General features: G+C 50.2%; 2 protein-coding genes across 12 annotated transcripts in view; one reads left to right on the top strand and one right to left on the bottom strand.

Annotated features, from left to right (window-relative positions):
• Positions 1-1,282: 1,282 nt before the first annotated feature.
• On the top strand, positions 1,283-8,831 carry PIGH (phosphatidylinositol glycan anchor biosynthesis class H). 3 transcript variants are annotated; one of them, XM_032405384.1, is made up of 4 exons: positions 1,283-1,528; positions 5,600-5,809; positions 6,292-6,375; positions 7,712-8,831. In XM_032405384.1, the coding sequence occupies exons 1-4, from the start codon at positions 1,349-1,351 to the stop codon at positions 7,802-7,804; spliced, it is 567 nt and encodes a 188-aa protein (XP_032261275.1). In that variant the 5' UTR covers positions 1,283-1,348; the 3' UTR covers positions 7,805-8,831. The 3 variants fall into 3 exon arrangements, 2 of the variants coding, with proteins under 2 accessions (XP_032261275.1, XP_032261274.1); XM_032405383.1 differs by having other exon boundaries at positions 6,292-7,805; XR_004299559.1 differs by having other exon boundaries at positions 1,296-1,528; positions 5,605-7,805.
• A 191-nt stretch (positions 8,832-9,022) lies between these two features.
• The window catches only part of PLEKHH1 (pleckstrin homology, MyTH4 and FERM domain containing H1), a 48,638-nt gene continuing 32,097 nt past the window's right edge, over positions 9,023-25,563 (bottom strand). For 7 of the 9 annotated variants that reach the window (XM_032405378.1, XM_032405375.1, XM_032405381.1 and 4 more), the window contains 19 exons: positions 25,318-25,460; positions 24,334-24,444; positions 23,348-23,434; positions 22,848-23,009; positions 21,826-21,906; positions 21,281-21,463; positions 20,777-20,885; positions 19,878-19,990; positions 19,127-19,303; positions 18,715-18,812; positions 18,055-18,232; positions 17,355-17,510; positions 16,175-16,275; positions 15,295-15,436; positions 13,990-14,132; positions 13,740-13,869; positions 11,950-12,036; positions 11,497-11,643; positions 9,023-10,536 (listed from right to left, as the gene is read on the bottom strand). In XM_032405378.1, the coding sequence (XP_032261269.1) occupies positions 10,375-10,536; positions 11,497-11,643; positions 11,950-12,036; positions 13,740-13,869; positions 13,990-14,132; positions 15,295-15,436; positions 16,175-16,275; positions 17,355-17,510; positions 18,055-18,232; positions 18,715-18,812; positions 19,127-19,303; positions 19,878-19,990; positions 20,777-20,885; positions 21,281-21,463; positions 21,826-21,906; positions 22,848-23,009; positions 23,348-23,434; positions 24,334-24,444; positions 25,318-25,460 (2,510 nt within the window). In that variant the 3' untranslated portion in view covers positions 9,023-10,374. Of the gene's footprint in view, positions 10,537-11,496; positions 11,901-11,949; positions 12,424-13,739; positions 13,870-13,989; positions 14,133-15,294; positions 15,437-16,174; positions 16,276-17,354; positions 17,511-18,054; positions 18,233-18,714; positions 18,813-19,126; positions 19,304-19,877; positions 19,991-20,776; positions 20,886-21,280; positions 21,464-21,825; positions 21,907-22,847; positions 23,010-23,347; positions 23,435-24,333; positions 24,445-25,317; positions 25,461-25,563 lie in introns of those variants that run through there. The other 2 variants (XR_004299558.1, XM_032405382.1) reach the window with 2 other exon arrangements.

Below are 25,563 nucleotides of genomic sequence, written 5' to 3'. Positions count from 1 at the left end.
AAGATTCAGGGTATAGAAATAAAATTGGAAAAACAGCAATACTTGAAGACTATCCTTTAGGGGAAAAAAAGGAAACAAAATCCCGGATGAAGATGGAAGATTGCTTGGTAAGATTCAGGGTAAAGAAATAAAATTGGAAAAAACAGCAATACTTGAAGACTATCGTTTAGCGGAAAAAAAGGAAACAAAATCCTAGATGAAGATGGAAAAATGGAACCTGACTTTCATCAGAAACTTAAAGCTGCTGAGACTGTTATGCCATTTATCTTTATAGACAGAGGGATCAATTTAATACATGATGCTGCCTCAGGGCTGAAGCACCATAACTCTAACAGGCCACAATCCACTCTTAGGCCACATCCAAAGTTAAAAAAAAAAAGAAGAAGAAGAAGAGGAAAAACCCACAGGCTACTACTCATGAGTTTAGTAATTTTATTAACCACACCCTGTGCATCTTCCTCTCTTACTAACCTCCTAGCCAGGACTCATCTGTCTACTCAGTGCTCCACGCAGCGGTTGGGAAGAGAGAACTCCCAGCCAGTGAAATCCAAACTTCTTACCAGGCCCTACAAGACCCTCTAGGATCTGAGCCCCGCACCTACCTCCCCAACTTCCAGATGCAGTTTTTTTGTCAGCCTCTTGACTCCTCCAGTAAGTCAACCTTGTTCCAGCCTCGGGGGCTTTGCCTTTCCTGGTCCTCCAACCTGGCAAATGCCTCCTCCAGAGCTCTCCCAGACCAGTCTGGCTCCTCATCCGTGCAGCTCCAGTGTCCTCACAGACACTTTCCTGACTGCCCTATTGCAAGTCCCCAAGCCAGCCCTGCCCGTCATATTATTGCCAGCAGCACTCTCTGAAGTTATTTCCATATTGTTTCTCTTACTAAGAACGACGCTACTTGAAGGCAGAGACCTTCAATATTGGTCAGCGCTGTATCCTCAGCACCTAAAACTACCTGGCCCAGGAATGAATGAATGAATGAATGAATGAATGGAATGAGCGTATACCTGTGGACTGTCTCCTCGGGGCGTACTCTGGCTTAGAAATAGAAAACGGTTTGCCGAGCGAAAGCGCGTTAACAGCGGTTTTAATCGGCCGGCTGAGTTAGCCCCCTGCGAGGCTCTGGAGTAGTCGGACAATCGCAGAAGCCCGGCCAAGCCAGGGAGCGGAAAACAAGCCCGGAGACCCGAGCCGCAACTCTCGACGCGGAACTGCGGCTGCGCGGAGCGTGGGGCGGGGCGGAGCGAGGTGGGGCCGACGCCGCTCCCCGGAAGTGGGTCCAGAGCCGGCGAGAGGACGCTGGCGGGCGGACTAGAGCGGCCCGGCCCGGCGGGGAGGAGGCGACTCGGCCATGGAGGACGAGCGGAGCTTCTCGGATATTTGCGGTGGCCGCCTGGCCCTGCAGCGCCGCTACTACTCCCCGTCCTGCCGGGAGTTCTGCCTCAGCTGCCCTCGGCTTTCGTTGCGCTCGCTCACCGCTGTCACCTGCGCCGTGTGGCTAGCGGCCTACGGACTCTTCACCCTCTGCGAGGTAATGGCCAGTCGGCCCCTTCCCGCGGTCCGAGTCGGGGGCTGGGGTTTGGAAGGGTCTTTGGAGTCAGAGGGTCGAGCCCGGACCTCCTGTTGTTGAGTCGGAGGGCGGGAACTAGCTGGTTCCGCCGCTGGACAGCTGTGAAGTTTTTACACCTGTACTTTATCCCTCTCATGGGTGGTGCTCTGCGGTTCCACCCGGCGTACTTTTAGCCCTGTAACAACAGCCTAAGGCTTTAACTTGCCTGTGCTCCACGTAGTACACGCTCACAGTAATTCAGTTCCAAGAGCTCAGAACTATTAAGTGGATCGTCCTCATCCATCACTTCCACTCCTCAGAGGAGTCACTGCGAACAGTACTTTATGTAGTCTTACAGAAACTGCCTTTGCCTCCACAGCGTGAGCCTGATAGTTCTTCCTAATGTTTTTCAAGGCAGTCGGCCTCCCCCAAACCCCCTTTCCCCAACTTCAAGTACTTTCTAAAGAACTGTGAAGTTTTGGAGATAAGTTGTTTCTGTGCTCACTTTCCAGGCTCATTCCTATTTTCTGAGCCTCGGTTTCCGCACGTCTAAAATGGAATTGCTCTCTGCCATGCCAGCGTCACAGTATCACGAGGGTCCCGTGCGGTAGCTTTGTGACAGCCCTCAAAAGGAGTCATCCTAATTGTCCTTTTCAGGATGAGTTTAGTTTCATACGTAGTGCCCTAAATTGAATATTATTATTCCAGGAGTGATCCGACCAGAGCTAGGGCTATTTATTTCTATAATTTGTATCTTGTTTTCATTTAATGCATTCATTGGCGTTTTTACCATCAAAGCATGGAAATTTGGTGTAGATATATGCAGAATTAAGACTGCCCTAATTTGTACCAAACTGTCTAAAAGTTTGTTCAAAAGTCAGTTGAAATGGTTAAGTTGCCAGGACAGTCCTCCTCCTTCCCCCTAAGAAGATTTAATTTATAATGTAGTTGAGTTTAATACTAGCCTGCGTTCTGGCCATGTGAGGGGGAGGGAACAGATCCTAATTAAATGCCCCGACTGCCTTACTTCAACCTTAGAAGAAAACTAAGGCTTAGAAAGAGTAATAACTTACCCAAAGTCACAAAGCTAGTAAACGGCATACTTGGGCTTCAAACCCAGGGCTGTCTGACTCTGAAACCCTTTCTTTTCCACTATACTGTCTCCTCTTAGGGGAGAGTTTGCTTAGGCAAAAATTTTAAATAGAAGTTTGTTTTTATGCCAGCTCGTTTTTGTACTGTCTCTCGTCCTGGTATGTCCCACTTACCTCCATCAAGCGTCCACGACTCAGTAACCTTATCTTCCTTAAACTCCACTGCAACACTTCTTGAGGGCTCTGTGCACCAAAGTTTCTATCTTTGTGTTCAAAACTATTTTGTCAGAGTAATGACTCTCAGGAATGAGAAGAAATGAAGGAATTCATAAAAACATGTGGCTTAATTTCAGCCCCAATGAATATTGAATTGTTAGAATTTCAGACAAAAAATTGAAGTATAAAGAATGCAGGTGAGGGTGCCTGGGTGGCTCAGTCGTTAAGCGTCTGCCTTGGGCTCAAGTCATGATCCCAGGGTCCTGGGATTGAGCCCCGCATCGGGCTCCCTGCTCAGCGGGAAGCCTGCTTCTCCCTCTCCCACTCCCCCTGCTTGTGTTCCCTCTCTCGCTGTGTCTCTGTCAAATAAATAGAATCTTTTAAAAAAAAAAAAAAATGCAGGTGGTAATGAAGTTTTGGGCAGGGATTACCTTATTAAAAAGCTGATATGAATGAAATCCCCTCACTTTTACTGTTCTTTATCCCTTCTTTCCTTCTGGTTTTTGAATTCACAGTTCTATTAAAATTGCAGGTTATTGCCTTATTTATTCCAATCTGGAATGCTTTTCCCCCTTCCTTTTCTCAACTAAGTATATCTGTCAGTAACCACCACCTCTTCTGTTCCAGTGAAATCCTTCTTCCTTAGAGGTCTTCATGGGATATCCTGTGTGCTTTGATGTCTCTTTCTTGCTCTCTCTTTCTCTTTTAATCCTTTCTTAGGCACTTACAGTCAGTTTCATAGTATTCTCCAAAAATACTTTATATGTATTAATTTTGCCTCTTACACATTTGTAAGGGCCAGGACTGAATTTTATTTCTCTCTATTCTTCCATAGTGCTTATTCAGTTCAGACTATGAACCAGACACTGTACTAGATACTAGGCATTTAATTAACTCAAAGTAGGTATTTCTGGATCATCAGAGACCCAGCACATAGATTTTTCCATTCTCCATTCATTAATCAACAAGTAATTACCTAGCACAGAGGTCAGCAAACTTTATCTTTAAAAGTCCAAATAGTACATATTTTAAGCTTTACAGGTCTCTGTCTCATAGTCTTCTGTTTCTTTTTCTTTCTTTTTTAAACAACTCTTTTAAGTGTAAAAACCATTCTTAGCTCAGGGTGGACCAGACAAAAATAGATCACAGGCCCAAACACTCTTGATCCAACACTTACTGTTGTGTTAGGTAGAACGAAGTAGAAAAGTATTTTCAAAGAACACCAGGGGCGGTCAGTAGTTAAAGCAGTAAAAACAGATTTTATTCAGAAACTATTGCAGTAGGAGAAAAGAGTGACCTCAGTGCAGAATTGGGCTCAATTCTGAATACAGCAAGGACAAGTAGGAATTTATAGCCAAAGAGCACAGTGGGGGTGTCAGTGGATGGAAAATGACTAAAAGGAAACATCAGGGGTAAAGGGGGATTCTGGCTAACTTGACATGATTCTTGATAAAGGCAGGCCAAGGTGATCAGATGCCAAGGGTTCTCTCTAAACTGACTTAGCAAGATTCTTGGTACAATTTGCTGGGCAATGCAGGCCCAACAAGGATGGACACCAAGGATGATGGTTTAGAAGAGTATGATTAGGGTTAGGTCAAAGAGGGCATCTTGTCAGTAATAAAGAATAGATACTTCCTGCCATCAAGGAATGACATTCATAAATTACTGAATCTGTTTTGTTTCTAGGTCATCAGTGATTTTTTTCTCTGTCCCATCCTTCTAAATAATAGCTTTTTGGGGGAAAAAAAAAATAATGGTACATAAAAAGAAAATACATCAATAGAAAAACACATTCAACTTCAGAAATGTTAAAAGATTGTAAATGTGTCTTAGAATCAAAGGAATAAATACCTTTTGAGCCCTTAACACGTAAGTTAGTCATTTCAGCTACTCCATCAGCCTTAACACATCAGTTAGTCACAACCCAAAAGAACTAAAAGAGCTCCAAATGATATGATCTTTATTATTTAACAAAAGGAGTCAGGAGGTAGGAGGGCTCTTGAGGTCATAAGAGGCTCTTAAGGGCCTTTTGATTCTTTTCATGTTACTGCTCCTCCACCATTGGTGTACTCGTCCTCGACTTGGCTTTCTGCATGGTCTGTCAGAGTAGCGTGGTTCCATAGTAGTTCCAGGCATCAAACCCCAAGAGGAAGGGACCTTTTCTTCCTTAGATCTCTTTTTAAGATGGACTTCCATTTTCCAGAGGCCCCTTCAGCAGACTTCCCCTCACATCCCATTGGCCAGGTTATGTCATGTGTTCATTTCTAAACCAATCATTGGCAGGAATGGGAACCAGTCATGATTCCAAGTTCTATTAGGAAGGAGTAGCTGTTGAGTACTATCAGCTACACTGTGCTAAGCATTTTATTATTATGCTGTCTAATTTTGCACTGTATAATCTGCTGATGGAGCATGAGAGGAAAAGGTCTGAGTCCTTAAGTTTCAGTTTTGGAAGAAAAACCTCTGAGAGTGGTGTGATGGTAGATACTATTTTGGTGATGGAGGTTCTCCTCCCACACCTCCCACATTTGTTGTCTGGACGTATTTCATCATATGCTTTCATAGCATTACAAAGTTGAAATAAAAGTGATTTCCTCTTCCTCCATGCATGTTCCTTCCATCTTTTCAACTCACAGTAGAACACAGGCTTTTTTCCACACTGCCTAGAGTGGACCAGTTAAATAGCAGAGATCTGTGCGGAGGACCATTTGGTGACCTTACCGCCTGTGTCTGGCTCTCTCTTCAGAACAGCATGATACTCTCTGCTGCCATCTTCATCACCCTCTTAGGCCTGCTTGGTTACCTCCATTTTGTCAAGATTGATCAGGAGACTCTGTTAATCATTGACTCCCTTGGCATCCAGATGACTTCATCCTATGCCTCGGGCAAAGAAAGCACTACCTTCATAGAGATGGGCAAGGTGAAGGATGTGGTCATCAATGAGGCTATTTACATGGTAAGTAGTTAAGTAGTAAGTATTACAGGTTTCTCTGGAGGAGATAGCCCATGGCCTTTGCCTGGATCTAAACTGAGTCTTAATACCTTGATGTTACAGAATTAAACTTGAAGATTCTGTTCCAGTATTGTAGTGTTTCCTTTTTGGATGGCATGTCCATAAACCATGAAAGTGAAACTTATATTGGAAAGATACATTCCTTTGTTTTTATAGAGATTTAGCAGGCTTTCATAGATCGTAAGTTAGCATTTTGACTTTATTTTTTAGCCCAGCTTCAAAATCATCTCTTAGTGTTGTTGCTGCTGACGTTTCATCGTTTTTCATTTAAAGAATGAGAATATACTTTTCCCTCACTTCAAAAGCAATCAAGTGTTCTACTACTTAGAGATAACCATTTATAAAAAAGTTTTTAGCCTTCCCTTGAAGAAAAAGAAGACAAAATAAGTTTCACTTAGATCTCTATTTGGTTTATTTTCTTACAGCAGAAGGTGATTTACTACCTTTGCATTTTATTGGAGGATCCAGTGGAACCACATGGGATATCCCAAGTAGTACCTGTCTTCCAGGTGAGCACAGAACAGTTGTCTAAAGTTTTTTCTCCAAAAAAAATCTGTTGCCTTTCCCCGTTCTCTGCATTTCTCCTGCTACTTATGTTCAGTAGGAATGTAAATTCTTCTTGTCAAGATTATTTGAGGACACCTGACAGCTATTTTTAGTGAGAATTAGTGATTTCAAAAGTTTCTTTCTGAAGCAAATACAGGCTTTCAGAAATACTACAAATTTATCCAAATTTTAGAGAAAAAAATAGCAATTTCTGCTTATAAATCACCATTCATCTACTTTATTAGTCTGCCAGTATAAGATTTTACATTGATGTCATTGATCTACACATACTGTTATACCCAATTTATGTCTTGCTTTTTAAATCTAATATACATATTTTCATGCATCTACAGAGTCCATTATACTTATCATTTTAAATAGTTATCATGTTGAGTATCAGTTTATTTAGCCACTCTACTGCTAGCTTTTGAAATCATCTCCAGGTTATTTTTTGTCTTACTCTTACAAAAAATACTTAAACAGGATTATAAGTATATAAAGTGTTTATGTATATAGTTAACTGTGCCTTACTGCCCTTCCTTTTCTCACAAAGGATTTAAGGCTGCTAAGCTAAAATTCTTTTGCATTACAATTCAAAATTATTTTATTAATGTTTATGAACAATTTCATAGATTTTTACAGTTTGAGATTTGGCTCCAGAGATTGGACTACTTTACCATACTTTTTGGAATTTGTACTTGTTTTTCTACAGTCTTGGCTAAAACAGCACGTTTAGTTATTTGTTTCCTTTAGTATGTAGGTAAAGGAATTTAAAGTTACTAAATTGCTCCTTAAATGACAAAGAGATTTTTCATGTTTCCTTGAATTACCTATCCGTGTTTCCTTTGTTTTAAACTATCCATCTCCTCTGTTAGTCAAGTAGAATCTAGATATTGATTATGCATTTGTAACAACTTATATATTTTGGATAACGAACTTTTATTAAATATGCTTTCCACATATATTTTTCCCATTCTGTGACTTTTCTTTTAATTTTGGTTGTATCACATTTCATTGTGCAAAATACTTTTCAATATTTACATATTAAATTGCCCTCCTTGTCCTTGCAGACTGTTTCACAGCTTGTGACATTTCCAAGAGGGTCTGTCTTTTGTTATTCCTCTTGCTTTCTTAGCCAGTAAGGTGCTGTGTGGCCTGAACTTCTGCCTCTCTGAGCTCACACCTGAGCCATTTAGACCCCCTGCTGTGGGGAGAGATTGAGGTTGCACATGGATGCAGCACTGCTAAGCTCTCTCTTACGTTCATCTTGACTCTGCATTTCTTCCCTTTGGAATTCAGAGTGCCAAGCCCCGCCTGGACTGCTTGATTGAAGTGTACAGGAGCTGCCAGGAGATCCTGGCACACCAGAAAGCCACATCAGCAAGTCCATGAGTCCCAGCATTTCAGAAGGCCAGTATTGTCTTCCATGGGAGATGACTCCTAAGCCATAGTGGCTGGTTTATTTTCTGTATTCTAAACCATCAGGTGGACATAGTCCTAGGAACCAGTATGGATGCAGTGGATCTCAGAGCCATAGAGCAGGTGACTGGGAACCTAACTCATTGTGTGATGTTGAGCAAAGTATTTATGTCTATTTTAGTGATCCCCTTGTAAGGTTTTGCCTACTTTATCAATTGAGGGGAGACTTTAAGCAATATGTCAAAAGTAACGTTGACAAAGAGCACTTTGTGAAATTCCTAAGCACATTCAGGTTTACATTTTGTAGAGATTTGTGGTGCAAGGCAATGGGAAACTGACATCAGATCTCTTAAGAAACATAATTTCCAACTACGCAGTACCCCTGTATAAAAGTCAAGCCTTTCAGGTTCTGGTGAGTAGGAAGAAATGTCCTACAAAAGACTAGTCTCTGTCCACCTAGCTCCTGTGTTCTGTACAGGGTTAATTTATGATGACTGTCTTAATAAACCGATCTCCTTCCAAAACATACACAATAATTGCCTGGTTCACAGACAGCTGCTTTTTATTGACAACACGAACATGGCACATTTCAGCCATGGATGTCAAGCACATTAATACTCTACTGTTACTCAGCATTGTCTATGGTTTCAAAAACATTTTTTGCCAAGAGGGGCGACACGAAAGGCTGGAGAGAAATTCGACTTTGGTTTCCAGACATGTTAAAGAAGGATAAACACACAAACTGTAGAAGCCTTTGATTATAAGGCAGTTTCTTCTGTGTAAAATTAATAAACTACAGGAGGATTCCTGAAGGGCTGGGAGGGAGACAGGGTGGGGGAAATAGCTTGACCCCTAAGTTCAGTGTGAACACAGCTCCATCCTTGCTTGCTTTTTCCTTGGGATCCTAATTTTTTTTTTAAACTCCCAGGTAGATAATATTATCCTCATGGGCTTCAGAGACACTCAGGGTATTACAAACTAGAGCTGTAATTCCTGCCTTTTACACCAGCCCAGTAGGGGTTATTCGGAGCCTGTGGTACATGTGATGTTTGACTTGTTCGAGGTAGAAATGTCTCAGCTAGTTCCCAAATCCTGGGGGAAAGGCAGCAGCAGAAATGGGAGATGGCTGTAAAATTTCCAGCCTTGCAAAGTCAAGTTCATTTAAAAGAGGCAGACACTCTCATGTGCTTCTTTTTTTTTTTTTATCATGCTTGTCAGTTTAAAGGGTGAGAGGGGAAGCCTACAGCAGCTGAGGTGTTCAGATAAACTAGTTCCAGCCTTGAAGTTCTTGCAGTGTGCAACACACACACACTTTGTTGAAGTCAAAGGCTTGGTTCTTAGATGCTGCTGCTAAACCCATACAGTTTTCAGCACGTTATTGACAAATGCTCAGACTGCCTTAGAGCTATGAAATAAAACTCTGTTTCTCCAATGCTGGAAAATCAGAGTATAATGAACTCTTTCGTCTTTTTTTCTGTTAGGGGTGGGTGGAGACAAAGATCATCTCCGTACTCAACATAAGGTCTTAGTTGGGGATGGGGGGATATTTGTATCACCAGGATGCTCTTAGCCTATGTGCCTTCTGCCTTTGGACTAATTCCCAGCGGAAGTTCGCCAGAAGTCTTGAGAAGCAAGACTGGATTCTGTTTCTGACTCATCTTTGGTGGCCTCACAAAGCAGCAGAAACCAGTGCATTTGCTTGGTCTTTCAAAGAACAAGGAAACAAGTGATGACCACCCATTCTACAGTAGGAAGCACAGCCTTCACTGAGCCCTGTCTAGTCGTTAAAATGAGACAGGGAGAGGTCATGTTGGACTTACCCCCTGCCCTTGCTTGTACCCAGCTGGGCTGACAGTCCAGTGTGAGGGAGAAGAGCTTCAATCTCAGCAGGGATAGTGCCTTTTCCTTGTCCTGTAAAGACAGGAGCTGCTGCCCCAGAGGGGCACTACCAATGCCTACTCATTTGCAGTGGGGAAGGGAAAAGGTGAGTCTGTTCCTTTTTTTCCAGCCCTGCCAATACCTTTCCCATCTGGGAATGGAAGTCCAGTTTTAGGGAGTTCCAGGCTTTTGTCACAGTTCAGGTGAACTGGAAATTTTAGTCCTATCTTGTTCAGGGATGTTGGGAAAACTTCAAGTATAAATCCCCACATAAGGACCATGTACAATATAAGAGATACTAGCCCTCCCTGAGAGTATCAGTGCAGAAAGCCTTGATTTACAGCACCGATGCCCTCAGTAACCAGTAACAGTGGACCATCCCAGTCTGTGTCTAGAATCGGGCAGCATCCAGATCTCAGTATTCTGGTGAAAAAAAGTGGTTTCTGTACTGGGTCTGGATTTTTAAAAGTTGGGCCCTGAAACAAGGCACCTAGAGAGTAAAGGCTTCATGGACACTGAAATACACATTTCATAGAACAAACAGGGTGGGGTTGGGGGAGGGCTGTCAGGCCCATCACAGTAGTGTCATACCCCAGGATACAGATCTCTAATCCCAGAGGCACCAGGTTCGGCGGGGGGGGGGGGGGGGGGTGTAGGAGAAACATTCACAGCAACGTTGGCCCTCTGGCAGCACAGGGAACAGAAGCAAAGAACTGTTGTCCGTCCAGTTCCCATAGCTGGTGGGCAGCAGGTGGGTTGGTGGGGGGCTTCACAGTTGCAGAGCAATGGTTCATGTAGCTGGCCATGATGAACGTAGCCTCTGCAATCTTGAGACAACAGAAACAAAGGAATTGAACCAGCCTTGGCTTGAATCCTGGCTTTCTCACATACTAGCTGCTACACTGGGTGCATAACCGTCCTGGGCTTCAGTTTCTTACCTCGTAAAAATACCTGGGAGAAAATGTCGGGATCATTTCTGTAAGGTTCAGAGGCCCAGGGAAATGGGTGCCTGTTGGTCTGAAGGGCCACTGACACACAGTACCCTCCTGAGAACAGGAGAGGCGATATTCTGCTCTGCTCATCTCCAGGCCAGGGAAGCGGGCCTCCCTGGAGGAAGTGTCTATATCCTCTCCTTTGGCAGGGGTGGTATTAAAAGGAGGAGGTTGGGGAAACTCCAATTTTAGGATTAAAACAGCAGGGTTTCTACTTACTCTCAGAAGGGAGTCAGGAACTAGATCAGAACTTGGGTTTTGGAGTCTTTGTTGTTTTTGCTAGTCTGTATCTCCTGCACTGAGCAGGATACAGAGGCCTTAAAGCAGAAGAGGTCTCTGGGATGGACTTTAAGACCGTAAGGAAGGGGGAGCACGTGGAGACCGTCCCGCTTGGGGAGCGGTGCTGGCAGAAGGCAGGAGAAGAGAGCGCGCAGAGGAGGAAGCTGGCCGCCCTAGCCCCTGGGTCGGCTGCAAGAGGAGCAAGTGGGGAGCAAGTGGGCACCCGCCTCCAGCCTGTGCAGCGCCGGGCTGCGGGGGCTGAGAGCACCACGGGAGCACCTGGACCAGAGCGCACACCCTCCCAGCCGGCCCCTCACCCGCCAGCTCAGCAGTGGCTACTGAGCTGCTACCCAACCTGAACCCTTTGGAGGACTGATTATAGACAAGACCAAAGTTTTACCTGGGGCAGGGCCCTTCTAGGGTATGGTCATAACCCAGCTTCCTCCCTTCACTTCAAGCCCACCTCCTCAGACCAGAGAGATCCAAGTAACATGGTTTAGCAGCTGTCAGACCCACCTTGGGAGCAGCCATCCGGAAGAGCAACTTCTCAATGTGGCCTTTCGCAGAGCTCTGGTCTGGAATGGATCTAATCACAAGCATGAAGTCATCCCGGCAGCCGCCGAAGGTCATTACTGAAGAGTAGGGGTAAGTGATGTGCACTTGCTGCAAGAAGAAGCCAGTCAGTTCTGGGGAGACTTCCCAGCTGCCTCCTGAGCTGAACCAGCACCCCGTCTCTGCCAGGCACGGGCAGCCTTAACCAGAAAGGGAGAACCTGGAAGTGGTCCTAATGTGGAGATCTACATCTTGAATGTCGATAAGCCGTGTCTAGACTAGAGGACATCAAGGCTTGGGTGGGGTGGGTAGGGAAACCATGGTCACTTAGCTCAGGCCTTTGAGTCTACAGAGGAGAAGAAAAGGCACTGTTCAGGAGAAGGAAGGGTCAGAGAACCAGCCCTTATTCTTTCGTACCATAGTGTTGTGGTCCAGGATGCTGACACCATCCTCATTCACAGCAATCCACACCAGAGTGCTCTCCTTGGAAGACCTCTGTGCAGGCTGGGGAAACAGGAAAATCCCATCAGACATATCCACAGCTAGGGATGCTCCACAATAAGAGCTTTTGGAGGAAGAAGGCACATCAAGGAATCTGCTAGGCAGTGATTTCCAACCTTTGTCTTGGAAAACATGAAAGATGGTATTTGTACAGCATGCTGAAGTAAACAGAAGACATCTGGCCTTGGGGCTCTGGCCACCTAATTACCATCTTGAGAGGGGAGGAGTACCCACAGTACACTGGTTGGGAGGCTCTGCTGCAGAACAAGGCCAGCCCCAGCGGCTTGGTCATGGGCACAGAGAACGGGCTGTGTTCTCCTAGTGCTCACAAACTGACAGCATAAAACCCAGTCTCTCCCGGCTGAAGTACATCTTGGTTCAGCCAATTTCCTACGGGCCGAGAAAGAAACAGGAAAGTAAGAATGCAATCCTTTGGGCTTTAGGCTCTACTAGTGAGAAAAGTGGCTATTTGGTGGACAATTCCTGGTATGACTAATTTTCACGGCCGCACCTGCAATAGGGCAATCCAGATTTCCTAGCTCTCCTACCCAAAAGGCTGGGGACAGGGATGGACATGTCCTCATTTTCAGAAGCTTTTCCCAACCTCCCAGACTGAAAGGGTCCCAGGGTACCCTGTTATATGCCTTTATAACACCCCAATACTTCTCCTTAAGCACTTAGGACAACTTATAAAATAACTTACATGTGTATTTAAAGAATAAATATGATTATTTGATTAACGTGTATCTCCCCTACTACACGGGAAGCTCCACTAAGGCCAGGATGGTATCTGATTAGCTCATCTCTTGCAATCTCAAACAGTGCCTGAGACCTAGTAGCTCAACAATTGTTTCCTGAATGAATGAGTGAATGTCCACTGTCTAATCTATACCGTCAGTGAATAGGATCATGATCCAGCTTTGAGGACATGATACTCTGATTATGAATAAAGTTATGCACACCAGACACCTGGCCAAGAAAAGTTCCAGCTGAAATTACTGCTGGCCACCTGGGCTTCCTGCAGGGGAAATTAACTGTTGCCCGAGTAGTTAAGAGTCCCCTGTGGCCATGCTAAGTCAGTAGAGATGTATTTGTTTAGGTTATATATTATTATTTTACACTTTTTTAAAAATTAAAGTATTCTTGAGGTTGTCATGTCAAGTTTGAACCCTTGTGTGCGAATTAGTTGGTCCTATATTTTTTCTTTAGGGGTAGCACTGAGAAAGAAGTCAAAAAGGAAAGATTAAAGGACGCCTGGGTGGCTCATTCGGTTAAGCGTCTGCCTGCCTTCAGCTCAGGTCATGATCCCAGGGATCCTCTCGGGTCCCGTATCGGGCTCCTTGCTCTGTAGGGAGCCTGCTTCTCCCTCTGCCTGCCGCTCCCCCTGCTTGTGCATGCACCCTCTCTCTGACAAATAAATAAATAAAAATCTGAAAAAAAAAGAAGGAAGGAAGATGAAGGTCATCCAGAAATCATCCTGGCCCAAAAGCAGTGATCATAACTCTGCTCTGGACCATGGAAAGTGGAGGCCAGAAATGGGTGGAGAAATAGCGCCCCCTGGTGGTTTTGCTAGCGTGCAGGCGGGCCCTGCAGCCTGGACTGGCTCAATCAGGACCAGATGTGGAGTAGTAGCTTGAGGACAATTTTAGGGCACGTTCCTGACGGTGTGGTAATCATTCCTTCCCCTGGAAACCATCGGCACTTACCTGAGCAGCAAAGAGCTTAGCACCAAAGAAAGGCCATTTCCGGGCCACTGTCAGGTAGATGCGGATGCACTCAGGAGGGGAGCAACCTTGCAGGGCTGCCCACTTTGTGGTCAGCAGATCTGCCAGGTGCCTGGTTTGGATGGATGGAGAGAAATGGGTCAGTAAGATGCCAACAGGTTTTCACTGCAGCTCTGAGGCCATCCAGCCCCTGCCTCCCCACAGCAACTCCCTCCGAGACCTTGCAGCCTACCTCAGCTGTTCAGGGGGTGCCCCATGTCTGTAGCGCCTCGGGTAGAACCTGTCCAGGACCTGCTGGAGGTGATGCTGAACCTTGGCAGGGGGTGTGCTCCCAGGGCCTGGTGGGCTGGGCCTCTCTAAGTCCCCATATTCTACCTGGGTTGGAAGCACATGGAAGAAGCAGTCAAGAATCCAGAGGTGGGTGGGGTGGGGCTGGGGCTGCTGGAGAGGAGAAATAAACCATCACTTCATCACTTCATAGATGGGGTGTGGATGGATGTGAAAACACTTTCTGTGAAGAGACCCTTCATCTCAAGTTTCACAGACACTAGAGAAACCACCTTATGGTCCTCGATTATTATTTACATCCACTCTCCTTTTACAGCGGGGGTTAAGTGCCTTATCCAAAGACACAGTTAATTAGTGACAGGCAAGGGAAAACTATGGATCTTCTGGCTTCTAATCCAAACATATGAGATCCAGAACTGAAGATGCTATAGATCCTAGAGTATTGCAGTGTTCCAAATGTGGCCTTTGGAATCACACCCGGCTCAGATCCCAGCTCTGCCATCTGCTGGCCTTGTAACCCTGAGCAAGTTATTTAAATTCTCTGGGCTTCAATTTCCTCATGTGGGGATAAGAACTAACTGGGATAATACATATAAAATACTTAGCAGAGAATCCTCTATGGAGTATTCAGCAAATATTTATTATTATAAAGGTCAACTATTATTTCCCCTTCCTCTCCAGCATGTAGATTGAGGCCCTCCTCTCTCATGGGAACCCCGAGGGCATCCCAGATACCTCTGGCAAGACAGCCTCCTAAAGGTAATAGGGAGAAGAGTGGAAGTCCAAATGTACGTTCCTCTTCCTGATTCTACTTACAATATTTTACAGTTGTAAGTACAAATCTTATCACATCTGTTACGCGATATACATCATTTCAGTAGCATACTGAAGTACATGGTACAGCCCCGTGGGGGAGGGCAGGGAGGCATTTTTGTTTTCGGTATACAGAGAAGGAAACTAAGGCAGAGACCACTGCGGTGACTTGCCAAGATCTCACGGTGGGAAGGTGGCCAGTGCGCGAGGGCAGGGCTCTGCATTCCATGTCCAGAGTTCTGCATGTAATCTCTATCTGCAGTGAAGGGCTGTGATGGTGAGGAGTCAGCTGCCCTCCACAGCCAGAGACAGCCAGGCCGCCCTCCCCTCGGGCACCGCAGGGTCTGCGGTCTCCTGTTTCAGGCTGTGTGCTATGTGCCCCCTGTGAGTCCAAAGATGGTGCCCTGATCCTCCCAGTTCCTGAACAGAACCTTACCTGGGCCATCAGGGCAGCCATCTCAAGAGCCAGCTCCTTGTTGACAGGAAACCTCCCTGCCACTACCTCCCCGCTAGTCTGGGACGCCAGCAGCAGCCGCTCCCGCTCCGTCTCCCCTCTGACCTGACTCCGAAAGTACAGCCTGCAGGGAAGACGGCGAGAAGCAGCCAAGACTCAGCTGGGATCCCAAATGGATGAGGTCATCTTGGCATCTGTTTATCTTGATTTCCAAAGAAAGAAACTACTCTTTTTATACCATCTGTGAGCCTATTTTCTGTTGCCTCCAGAAAAATTTAAGCACGACCCAGGGCCGACACAGGGCCGTGAGCGCTCATAGCAACAGCGGCCCGGAGTACACCTGACCGCACCACTGCCCTGCTGGGTCTGCTGAGGGGGTCTGCTCCCCGGAGCCACAGCTGCTCAGGGAACTGGAGGAGTTCAAGATGCCAAGAGAATACTGGAAATCATGTGCCTGGAGACAGACCTGGGATGGGATTTTCTTATCTAAATGGGCAAAAAATCATGGTATCTACTTCTGTATTTGCTGGAATTGTTACAGGAGCTATTTATTCTTGAGCCTTAAATATCTAGCGCTCATACAAAATTTCACTCTTCTAATGGAACCCGTGCAGCCACCCCACAAGGGTGGTCCGTTTTCCTGGCAGGGGTGTGTGTGTGTGTCTGTGTGTGTACATGCAGTTCAGGGACCGAGAGCCTGAGCTACCCAGGGTCTCACCGAGGATCACCAGAGCCAGCCTGGGCCACCACCTACTGCCCACAACGCAGTGCTGTCTGCGGACGCGCAGTCTGCCCGGCACAGGCCCGAGGGTGCGAGTGATGGGTGCCCCCCTCCCCCTCCCCCTTGGGCGGCGCTCGGGACCTGTTCTTGTACATCAGCTTCACAACACGTGTGCCACCCTCGGCCTTGCCAGGGTGCAGCTCCTTCAGGGCTTGCTCCCACTTGGAGATGGCATCACAGATCTGAAACAGGCAGGAGAGGACAGTCAGAAAAGGGCCTGAGGAGGGGTACAGGTCCCACCGGGGGCAGGACCCAGGGAGAGCAGCAGGGCAGAGTCGAGTGACTGTCCTCCATCAGGAGGCTGCCATGCAGGCCTCATGCGCCTGGGACCAGAGGTGTCTTACAATGACCCCCCAGACAGAGCGGTAGAGCCCTGGGCATGGCGTGAGGAGAAAGCCTGGGATGCTGCCCCCGTTGGCCTTGACACCTGAGGGGGCCTCCCCAGAGGCTAGGCAGGCCTCCGTCAAAAACCGTGGCCTCCCATTACCAGCTCCATTTCCCTTCCACTGACCACTATTCTCTTCAACCAGTACACCCGGAGGCCTACTGTGTAACCGAGCCTTACAGACACGCAGACGTTTACAAAGAGGACACGCGTGCAGTAGTTCCGGGAACGGTAAAGGACTGGAGGAGCCTTTGTCCTGTTGCCATAGGAAGAACAGACACGGAACCAAAACCCTCATACTCATCAACACTACAACACGTTCCCACAAACACTTAACATCCCCCATGGCACTAATCCCAGACCACAAGACAAGATAGGTCTTAAATCCCATTCAAGGGCCTTTCACTTGTAGACGCGCCACATAGATCTACCTGCTTAAAATGCGGTTGAACCTGTAAGCACGGCAGAGGCCCTGGCAGCAGGGCAAGAATGAGGGGCAGTGCACAACACATATCAGCGGGTCCGGGGACGGCCGTCTACCTCTGCGTGTGTATAGGGGCAAGAGCCTCCCTGTCCTTCCTACACCAAGCTGAGAAGCAGCTTTTCCCCTGGATACCGCACAGCCCCTCGAGGGCGGGGGTGGGGGATATGGGGATATTCTCTCCAGAGACAAGGGCAAAAACAACTTTTCTCTGCCCATACAGGTAGGTTTTCGGATGACACAGATTCTGACCAGGGGAACACCTTGGACTCCCAACCTAACAGTCCGTGGAATAGGAAGGCACCCGCCAGAGGGGCTCTTTCCCCACCGTCCAAACCCTGAAGCCTGGAGGTATCCCAGGAGGGGCTCAGTTGGCTCAGTGGGGGGGCCATCACCTTGATGCTCCCCTGCAGGCAGTGTTCCAGGTCTCTGCCGGAAGGATCGTCTGTGAAGAGGGCAAAGCCAGAGTGGGAGGACTTCCTCATGCCGGTCTCTTGGTTCAGATGCTGGAGGAACTCATCAACTGTGGAGGAGCCATCAAAACCGACCACCTGCACGGGAGAGGGGTTAGTCCCAGAGGAAACTTCCAGAGAGGAGCTCGTTAGGGCTAGTGGAGGGCTGTGAGTCTGGAAGGTGGGAAGGCTTGGCTGCAAGAAGCAAGGGCAAATGCAAAAGCCGAAGGAAGCTGGTTTCCCTAGTCACGTGCAGAGGGTGCATGCTTCAGGGACAAGCCCGCCCACTGTAAGCTGGCGTCAGCAGCTCTGCTGCCCCTTTGCCGCCACGCTTTTGGAGGCCTTTGGTCCCACCACTTTCTCGGTCAATGTCGCAGCTTCCTTGTTCACGCAGTGGCTTCGAAAGATCTACTTCCCAGGTGCCAAACAGTGAAGCACTTTTGCAATTCAAGCTCCTTTCTCCCTCCACACCAAGTTCATGGTCCCACCCCCACCTCCAAATCCCAGGCCCGCCCTTCTGCTGGTCTGCCTATTAAGAAGCTGCCAAGCCTAAGGAGGTTTAGCACCCACCTGGCCCGAACGTGTTCTCTGGGCTAGGGATAGGAGAGGACCAAAGACAGGGAAGCCAGCGCGGCCTCCTCACCTGGTAAGTCCCATTGGCGAAATGCACGGGGATGCTGAAGGGTGAGGAGTGGTGGAAGGGGTTGCGCAGCAGGATGGACACCACTTCCATGCGGGACGGCCTGGCCTCCCGCTCTCCAGTCTCCAGCGTCCGCTCCACAGCCCGTTGGCAGTAGGCGGCATACTGGCCAGTTTCATTTCTAAAGAGACGGGGGGAAGAAAGAAGATCCCAGGGAATCCACTCATCCCTGCTACCTTGACCCCTTGGCCGCTGACCCTGACCCAGCCGAGACCCCATCTGCAGCGGGGCCAGTGGTGAGAAAGGCCCCGAATGCTCTGGTCTGCGGTGTTCATCTGTCTTTCAGGGTCTATCTGCTGCAGGCGGCTCACACAGATATTTTCTCCAGAAGCCAGAAGAATGGGGCCACAGACCATGAAAATGTGGGGATGATCTGGGGACACCCACAAAGCATGCACGCGTACACGGACTGGTGTGCAGAGCCGCCCAGGCACGGCCAGACTCCACGTGCCCACTCCTGTACACAGCGACGAGCGAAGTCTCCGTGACCGCCGTGCCAACCTCAGGGGCAGGGCGGCCTGGTCCCTCCCAGTCTGCCCCCCCCCCCCCGCCCCCCGGGCCCTCTTCCCCATGCACGGGCAGCGGGAAAGGACGCTCACACACCTGGGGTCCGCGTGGCGCTGGAGCTGCTGTTTGACGTACCAGAGGAAGTGGTGCTGAGGCAGGAAGAGCGGGGCGCACAGAGCCAGGAGCTGCCAGCACTGCGGGAGCACAGGCAGCATGGGGCGGGTGCCGGCTCTGCAGCACCGGCCGCCCGCACAGCCCTGAGCTACCGAGCCCGCAGCACTCTCCAAACCAGGGCTCCCCCCCCAACCCTCTGTGGCCGCCAGGATGGCCAACCTGGTCAGGCTTCGTCCATCACACGATCCGACCAGGTACAGCCGTACGGAGGCAGCCCACGGGCTACCACGCTTAGAACGTGCCTGCCCAGCCCCCTCCGTCCACCTTCCTGCCCCCCCACCCCCCTGCAGTCCCCCCGTGGCTCCGGTCGGCTGCTCGCCCCGGGGCTGCTCACCTGTATGAGAGAGCACTTCTGAGGTGGGCGGCAGCTGGTCTGCTTCATGAGCTGGCAGTAGATCTCACTCTGCAGCTCGGGGTGAACCAGGCAGACCTGCAGGGCCGTCTGGGCCAGAGACACGTGGTAGTCCACCGAGGCTGCTTCCACGGGCACGTTGATGAAGAGCTGGCAGGACTGGCCGGGCAAGGATGGTGGGCACGGGCAGACCCACGGCCCCTCGGTTAGTGTCCTTGGTGACAGTGGGCGGACCGGGCCTCTGTCCCCCCAGGGCCGTCCCCCCAGGGCCGCTCTGGTTCACCTCCTAAGAGGGAGGACTGCCACTGCCTGAGGGCGTCTGTGCCCGCTACTTTGGGATAAGCATCCTGCCTTCTTTAAACGTGTCCGTTACATAAGCAAGTCATCCATTTTTTTAAGAGAATATTCAGATGGACACAAAGTAGGTCAGACTCTCTCAGGTTCAGAAGCAACCTAAACCTGGCCTTTCCTGCTGTTCACTCCAGGAGGGGAGTGCCTCAAGGGGAGTCTCACTGGCTCTTCCCCAGGAAGCCGTGAACGCCTCCCCGCCGTAACAGGCCGCGGCGAGGACCCGGGGGGACTCTTTCCCTTCCACTCAGACCCCTCTGTGAGCTACCCCTACCTGCACGGGTTCCACCCCGGCATCACCATGGTGGGCAAACTGCTCCGGGGAGAGCCTGGCCCACAGAGAGGGGGCACCTGCTGCTGGGCCTGCGCTCCGTTCCCGTTTTACCTTGAAGAGCTTGAGAGCCTCCGTCTGCAGGGCCTCCGAGGGCAGGGTGGTGAGGGAGGTGTACAGCCCGTCCTTGCTGTAACACAGCATGGGGTGCCTCCAGAGAGGGGAATCTGCCCAAACCACAGCACCGAGAGCGGAAGCGGTTACCGCTGGTGAGGGCACTTGCCTCCCACCCCCACCCCCTCCTGGATCTGTGAGGAAAACAAGGACGGACTGTCTGGACACAGAGTCACACTGGGTTTATACCCACAGAGGGTGGGGCACGCAGGGCACCCCTGCCTCTAGCACGCTCACAAGCGTGGCTCACAGGAAGTGGCTACTGCTTTGCTTGCAGGGTGGCAACAGGGGTGAGTACGTGTGCTTGTGGGTATCTGAGCGCAAGCGTGTGTGTGCAGGGGCGGCCCCTCCCTGCAGGGTCGGGTCTGGATGGAGAGCGCACATCAGCCTGACGTCGGCAAGTCTCGGAGGAGCAGGGAAGGGGTGTGTGGCGTGTGCCGTTAGTTCCTCGGGGTCCTGAGGATCAGGAGCTAACACCCCACACTTGGGTTGGTCTAATCCCAATGTAGGCTTCGTTCATGAGTTAAACTCTTACTATGCACCAGCTACCTTCTTTCCTCAACCCTTGGCCCAGCCGGCAAACCCAGAGCGAGCGAAGTAAAACATTGACCTGGGTCACTCGAAAGTCTGTTCCCAAATCAACTCCCCCAGATACAGCCTGGTCACCTCAGTATCTTCACCAGAACAGGGGCTCTGGAGCTTGGATGGGAATGTCCTTCTATGGCTTAGACGGTTTTAAAACAGCTTCGGGGTATAGAAATGCTTTCTTTGGGTTTCTGACCAACCATCACCCAGCCACCACCCTCCAACCCATGCAGGGATGGCCACCCTTGCCTTACCTGGGTCTCCCTCCCCGTCCATCAGTTTTCCAATGAGCTGCTCATAGGTAGTGCCGACCCGAGCACTGCTGCCCCCTGCAGCCACTGTGAGGTGGTACAGCCACGTGTCCTAGAAGGGGATAGAAGCCATCTGCGGAGACTGGAGTGGGAAAAATGGAGACGAGGGCTCCGGAGAAGTTTCCTTGAAGGGGCCAAGCCTAGGGTGAGCCTAGGCTAGTCTGGTTGGCACAAGTCAAGGCCACCAGTCTCTAAGAGGAAAGACTTGGGATCAGGCAACATGAACCCAAGTTTCTAAGCTTGAGGCACTATCTCATGGTCCCAGTGGAGAGACACTGGTCCCTGGGAGGGAATTCACTATAAGGAATAGTCCCAATCAGGGAATGCTAGTTGCCAAAATGTCCAGGAAGGAAAGAAACTTGAATCTGGGGAGGTTGGGAAAGAAAGAAGGGAAGATGGGAATCACAGGACCGAGCTAGGCCATGGAGGCCCAGCCCCCTCGCTTACCATTTCATGCTTGGTGCCAATGAGGAGGTAGGTGGGGCTGTGCTCTGGGGGGTGGATCGCCAGGGTGCGGTGGGAGGAGAGCAACCGCCGGCTTCCTCCAGCCTCGTAGTCCTCGTCTGAGTCACAGGATCGATCTACTTCCTCTATGCGCGCGTCCCGCACAGGCAGATGGCCCAGGGGTCGCTGTGGACAGGAGCCTTCCATGAATGGGAGAGCCAGCAGCGAGCAAGGCAGCCTCCTCTCTCTGAACCCTCAGGCCCTGTTGGGCTGGGAATCATGGATGTGGTCGGATCATGGAATGAGGGGCTTAACTACAGCTCCCTGGCTGAGGCTTGCCTGGAGAAGCAGACAGACCCTACGGGTAGAATCTGTGGGCCATGCACACCGGCCATTCAGGCTACAGGGACCCAGCCAGCTCTGTACACTTGTGGTGGCATGAGGTGGGGTCAACAGAAAAGCTGGGGCCTTCCATCAAGGACATGGAGCCACAGGAATGTGGTCTGGGGAAAGCAGAGAGTGGGTGCTGTCAGGAAGCCAGGAAGTACCTTGTCCTCATGACTTCGATAGTAGTAGAAGGTTCTCCCAACAAGAGCACACCAGACCAGCTTGGAATGGCCATGTTTTACCTATAAGACAGAAATTAAGACCAAGTGATTAGAACCAGGTAATCCCAGAAGTAAATCCAGGACTGCCAAAGAGAAGCCAGAGGAAGGCAGGTCTCAGAACCCCTGGTCAAACTCAGGTCCTTAGTGGAGATGCCACCCAGGTGCCCTACTAACAGGACCGGCCCTTTCACATGGAGGGTCCGTGGCGTGTACCCTGTGACACCCCATCCATCCTTGCACCACATGCCATTAAAAGATTAACCAGGCCAATCAGATGTCCTGTCCTAGGAATACGGACACAGCTGTAAGAATGCTGAGGAGGGGGGGCAAGGCCATGCATGGGGGGCTAAAGCCCCCGGACAAACGTAAATCACGAGGGCACAGCAGGTGCACAAAAGGCGGAGGAGACTGACTCAAGCACAGACTGAAAGTGGAGGCAGAGAGAGAGCCAAGAGCACCGAGCTCGCTCACACAAGTGGCTTTGCTTCCTCATGGCATTCTGGCCTAGTTCATGTGCTTCCTTGTTTACTTCCATTTTCTTGAGGATAACAAGTACTTCTCTGCTCCTTATAGCCAGAAGAGTCCTAACTCAAACACCTTTAGGGCAGGCCTGGCATCTGACGTCTTTGAGTGGCCACACCTGCCTCGCCTACCTCACGGCTTCCCACTATTCATACTGAGGCACGGTGGGCGCAGGTGGGGGTGGGCAGCAACTCCTAATAACTCCTAATAACCTCAAAATAGGTCCTTTCCCTCCTGTCCTGACAACAGCTGTGGTGCTCACAACCCTGATCTCTGTGTTCACTCACTGACACTCTGAGTGGTCAGACCCTGTTTGAGGCCCACCCGCTAATCCCGTGAGCCAAGTCCTGCAGACGGGCTGTAAGGAGGGCCGCACTCGGGCGCCTGGCTCCCTGGCCTCTCGGGAGGCCCACGTTCCTCCTCACCAGCCCCTCTCCTACCTTGGTCAGCCAGCCCTTCACAGTGGGTTTGGTGCCACCCCGCGGCGGGGCTGGAGGCCCCATGGGCTGGACCTTCAGCAGGCTCTGCAGTACTCGGATCCACTCCTCCAGCAGGCCCGGTGAGTCCGCCGTCAGGTAATAGGTTTTCTTCTCAGAGATAAGCTGTGGAGGAGGGATTGGGGGCGGGGGCGGGGAGATGGCAGGATGGCATGCCAGGGACCGGGCTCTGAGGTGGCACAGATCCCTGAACCCACTGGGCCTTCCTTCATCCCACCCTGGGACTCCCTCCCTTCTTTCCCTTGTTCTCTTCTCCCCGTCTCTGCTACCTTCACTCTGTCTCACACATTCGGTCTCTTCTTCCCTCCCGGTACTCACAAATTAGAGTCACGTCCACACGTCTCTAACACATGCTCATTTTGCCCCAGCTTTGCTTCCATCCTAGTCCTATCCAAACCCAGCAGCTCTTTGTCCAAACTGCTGGCTGCTAAGAGCCTGCCCACCTGGAATGTCTGTGCACCTTCCCCTCGAACAATTTGGCAACGGGAGTTCAGTTCCACTTGACCCTGAGGTTTCCGGATGACGTCACTCTGTAAAGACAGGAATGGGGAGGAACACGGTAGGAGCCTTCCCAGAGCACATCATTCTCCCTCAGATCTTAATCCAGGCCACAGGCAAAGGGGAAAGTGATTCCCAAGCTTTCCTGGGCTATGGTATGATGGGTAACTTGTTCTGGATCCTGGTTCTAGCTAAATGGAGCAATGATTAGAGACATGGGTCTGACCCAGGCCTCAAAAAGTACAGATTGAGCCTTTAACATTGGATCAGAAGCCACCATGTTATTACTGAGCTATAAAGCCTTTAAATTCTTTCTACTACATCCTTTACACCAAGTGTGGCAAATAAGTGGCATACACATCACCATTCCCCTTCCCAGTGTGCCCGCACACCTTACTTATCAGCCAGAGCATGCCCACTCACTGAGTGATACGGGCCCAGAATCCAGACACATGGCCTTTTCGCTTTCTTTATACCATGAACGTTGGTTCCCCAAGGAGGTCCTGCCAAACTAGATCTCAACATCCAAGGCTCCCTAATTCCAAACTGTACAGGAAGGAGGTGGAGGAGGTGATGGGCTCTCTGTTAGAACAACCCAGATGATGTGAGGGCAACCTGGGAACAATTCTTTTACGGGACCAGGAATTCAAAGAAATCAACTTCTGAAGTAAGAAGGAATCACCAAGCCAACTCATCTAGAACTGCCTTTCCCTGCTCTGTGCCTGATTTCACTCCAAGAACCAGTGACCAGCCTCATGGTCCCATGTGAGGCTCAAAGCCCCCGGTGCCCAGCCAGGCTGCCTCTCCCCACCTGCCAGTCCTCTGCCCTCTGGCCGTGGGCCCCACCGACCCTTCTTCTAGCCCCTGCTGCACAGTTCTGAGTTTGGGCTGGGGTCCTTTTGACTACTGTCCTGGGGGAGGAGGGTCTCACCGGGGACTTGTAGTACATAATCTGGCCCTGTCTCAGGACAAACCAGCGCCTCTTCCACGTCTTCACCCGGCTCCCCAGTTTTAGCAGGTAGCCTGACTTCTCCAATGACTCCTGCAGGGGTGAGAGAGTACAGGGCGGGGGAAGGAGAGGAGTGGACAGAAAGAGGGAATCACTTGGGGTTTGTAGACGTCATACAAGCCAAAATGGCCCCGTTGAGTTACTGCTTTGTTGTCAATTAAAAACAAATTCTTGAGAAGCTACTAGATGTATTTTCAGGGCACCATGCCCTGCTAAGGGTTCAGAGAGAACTAGCATAAAGCAAGGTGGCCCCGTCAGGGGCTGCATGAGGGAGGCTGGTCAGGGAGGGCATCCCGAAGAGCCAGACCAAAATGGCCTTGGAAGGAAAAGTCAGCTTCCCTTCAAAGCCACGCCAAGGGGAGGAAAAGGCCATGGTAGGCAGCAGGAAGGGAGGGGGAGGTTTGGGAACGAAGGGACACATCAGCCAGGCTGGGGCAGAGGGCTGGGGAATGAGGGATGTGGGTTTGCAGCACGGCTCTGAGCCTCGGGCTTCTTATCCAGAAAATGGGGTCCTCATCCTGAGAGGATGGTGAGGACACGTGAGACAAGGCATGAAGAGTACTGAGCACGGTGTGTGGTGCTCTGTAAGAACCCCGTAAATGTCCGCTCTCAGCATTCCAGGGTGAGAACACATGGAAACATGTGGGGCTGGTGGGCCGCCACGGGAAAGCCCACTGGCTACTCCCGGTTTGATGAGGAGCTCACTGGGTGCCCTCTCCTTCCTCACAGGGTCTGTGTGTACCAGACTTGGGACCTGCCCGTCCCCCAGCTCACTCCCTGGTGCCTCGCACCTGTCATGGCCCCCCTACCCCCGCCTTCACCATGCCCCAGGACCCCTCGTCTCAGGCTGAGGGCTCCAGGCAGGCAGCCTCTGCTGGAGGCCGGCTCGCATCCTGCCTGGCTCACCCCGCCCAGGCCGGGCCACTCGGCGGAGTAGGACGAGGTCCGCTGCAGTTTGTGCTCTGGCTCGGAGTAGTCGCTGTCCAGCGAGCAGGCATCCGGGGGGATGGCGTAGTCACCTTCTGAGCTCAGCGAGGACATGGAGACGCCTGCCAAGGGAGGAGGAGTCAAGGCCTGGGTCCCAGACTTCCCCAGCTTACACAGCCTAGGAGCTGCAGGAGCCTTCCTCACCGACCCCGGGACCTCTGAGTC

Source organism: Phoca vitulina, unplaced genomic scaffold, assembly GCF_004348235.1.
Source record: "Phoca vitulina isolate PV1807 unplaced genomic scaffold, GSC_HSeal_1.0 scaffold7, whole genome shotgun sequence".
Taxonomy (NCBI): domain Eukaryota; kingdom Metazoa; phylum Chordata; class Mammalia; order Carnivora; family Phocidae; genus Phoca; species Phoca vitulina.
This window is presented reverse-complemented; position numbering and strand designations above follow the sequence as displayed.

Coding starts and splice junctions, on each gene's coding strand:
- PIGH (XM_032405383.1), top strand. CDS start 1,349: ATGGAGGACGAGCGGAGCTTCTCGGATATTTGCGGTGGCCGCCTGGCC. Junction 1,529..5,599: donor GACTCTTCACCCTCTGCGAG/GTAATGGCCAGT, acceptor CTCTCTCTTCAG/AACAGCATGATACTCTCTGC. Junction 5,810..6,291: donor TCAATGAGGCTATTTACATG/GTAAGTAGTTAA, acceptor ATTTTCTTACAG/CAGAAGGTGATTTACTACCT.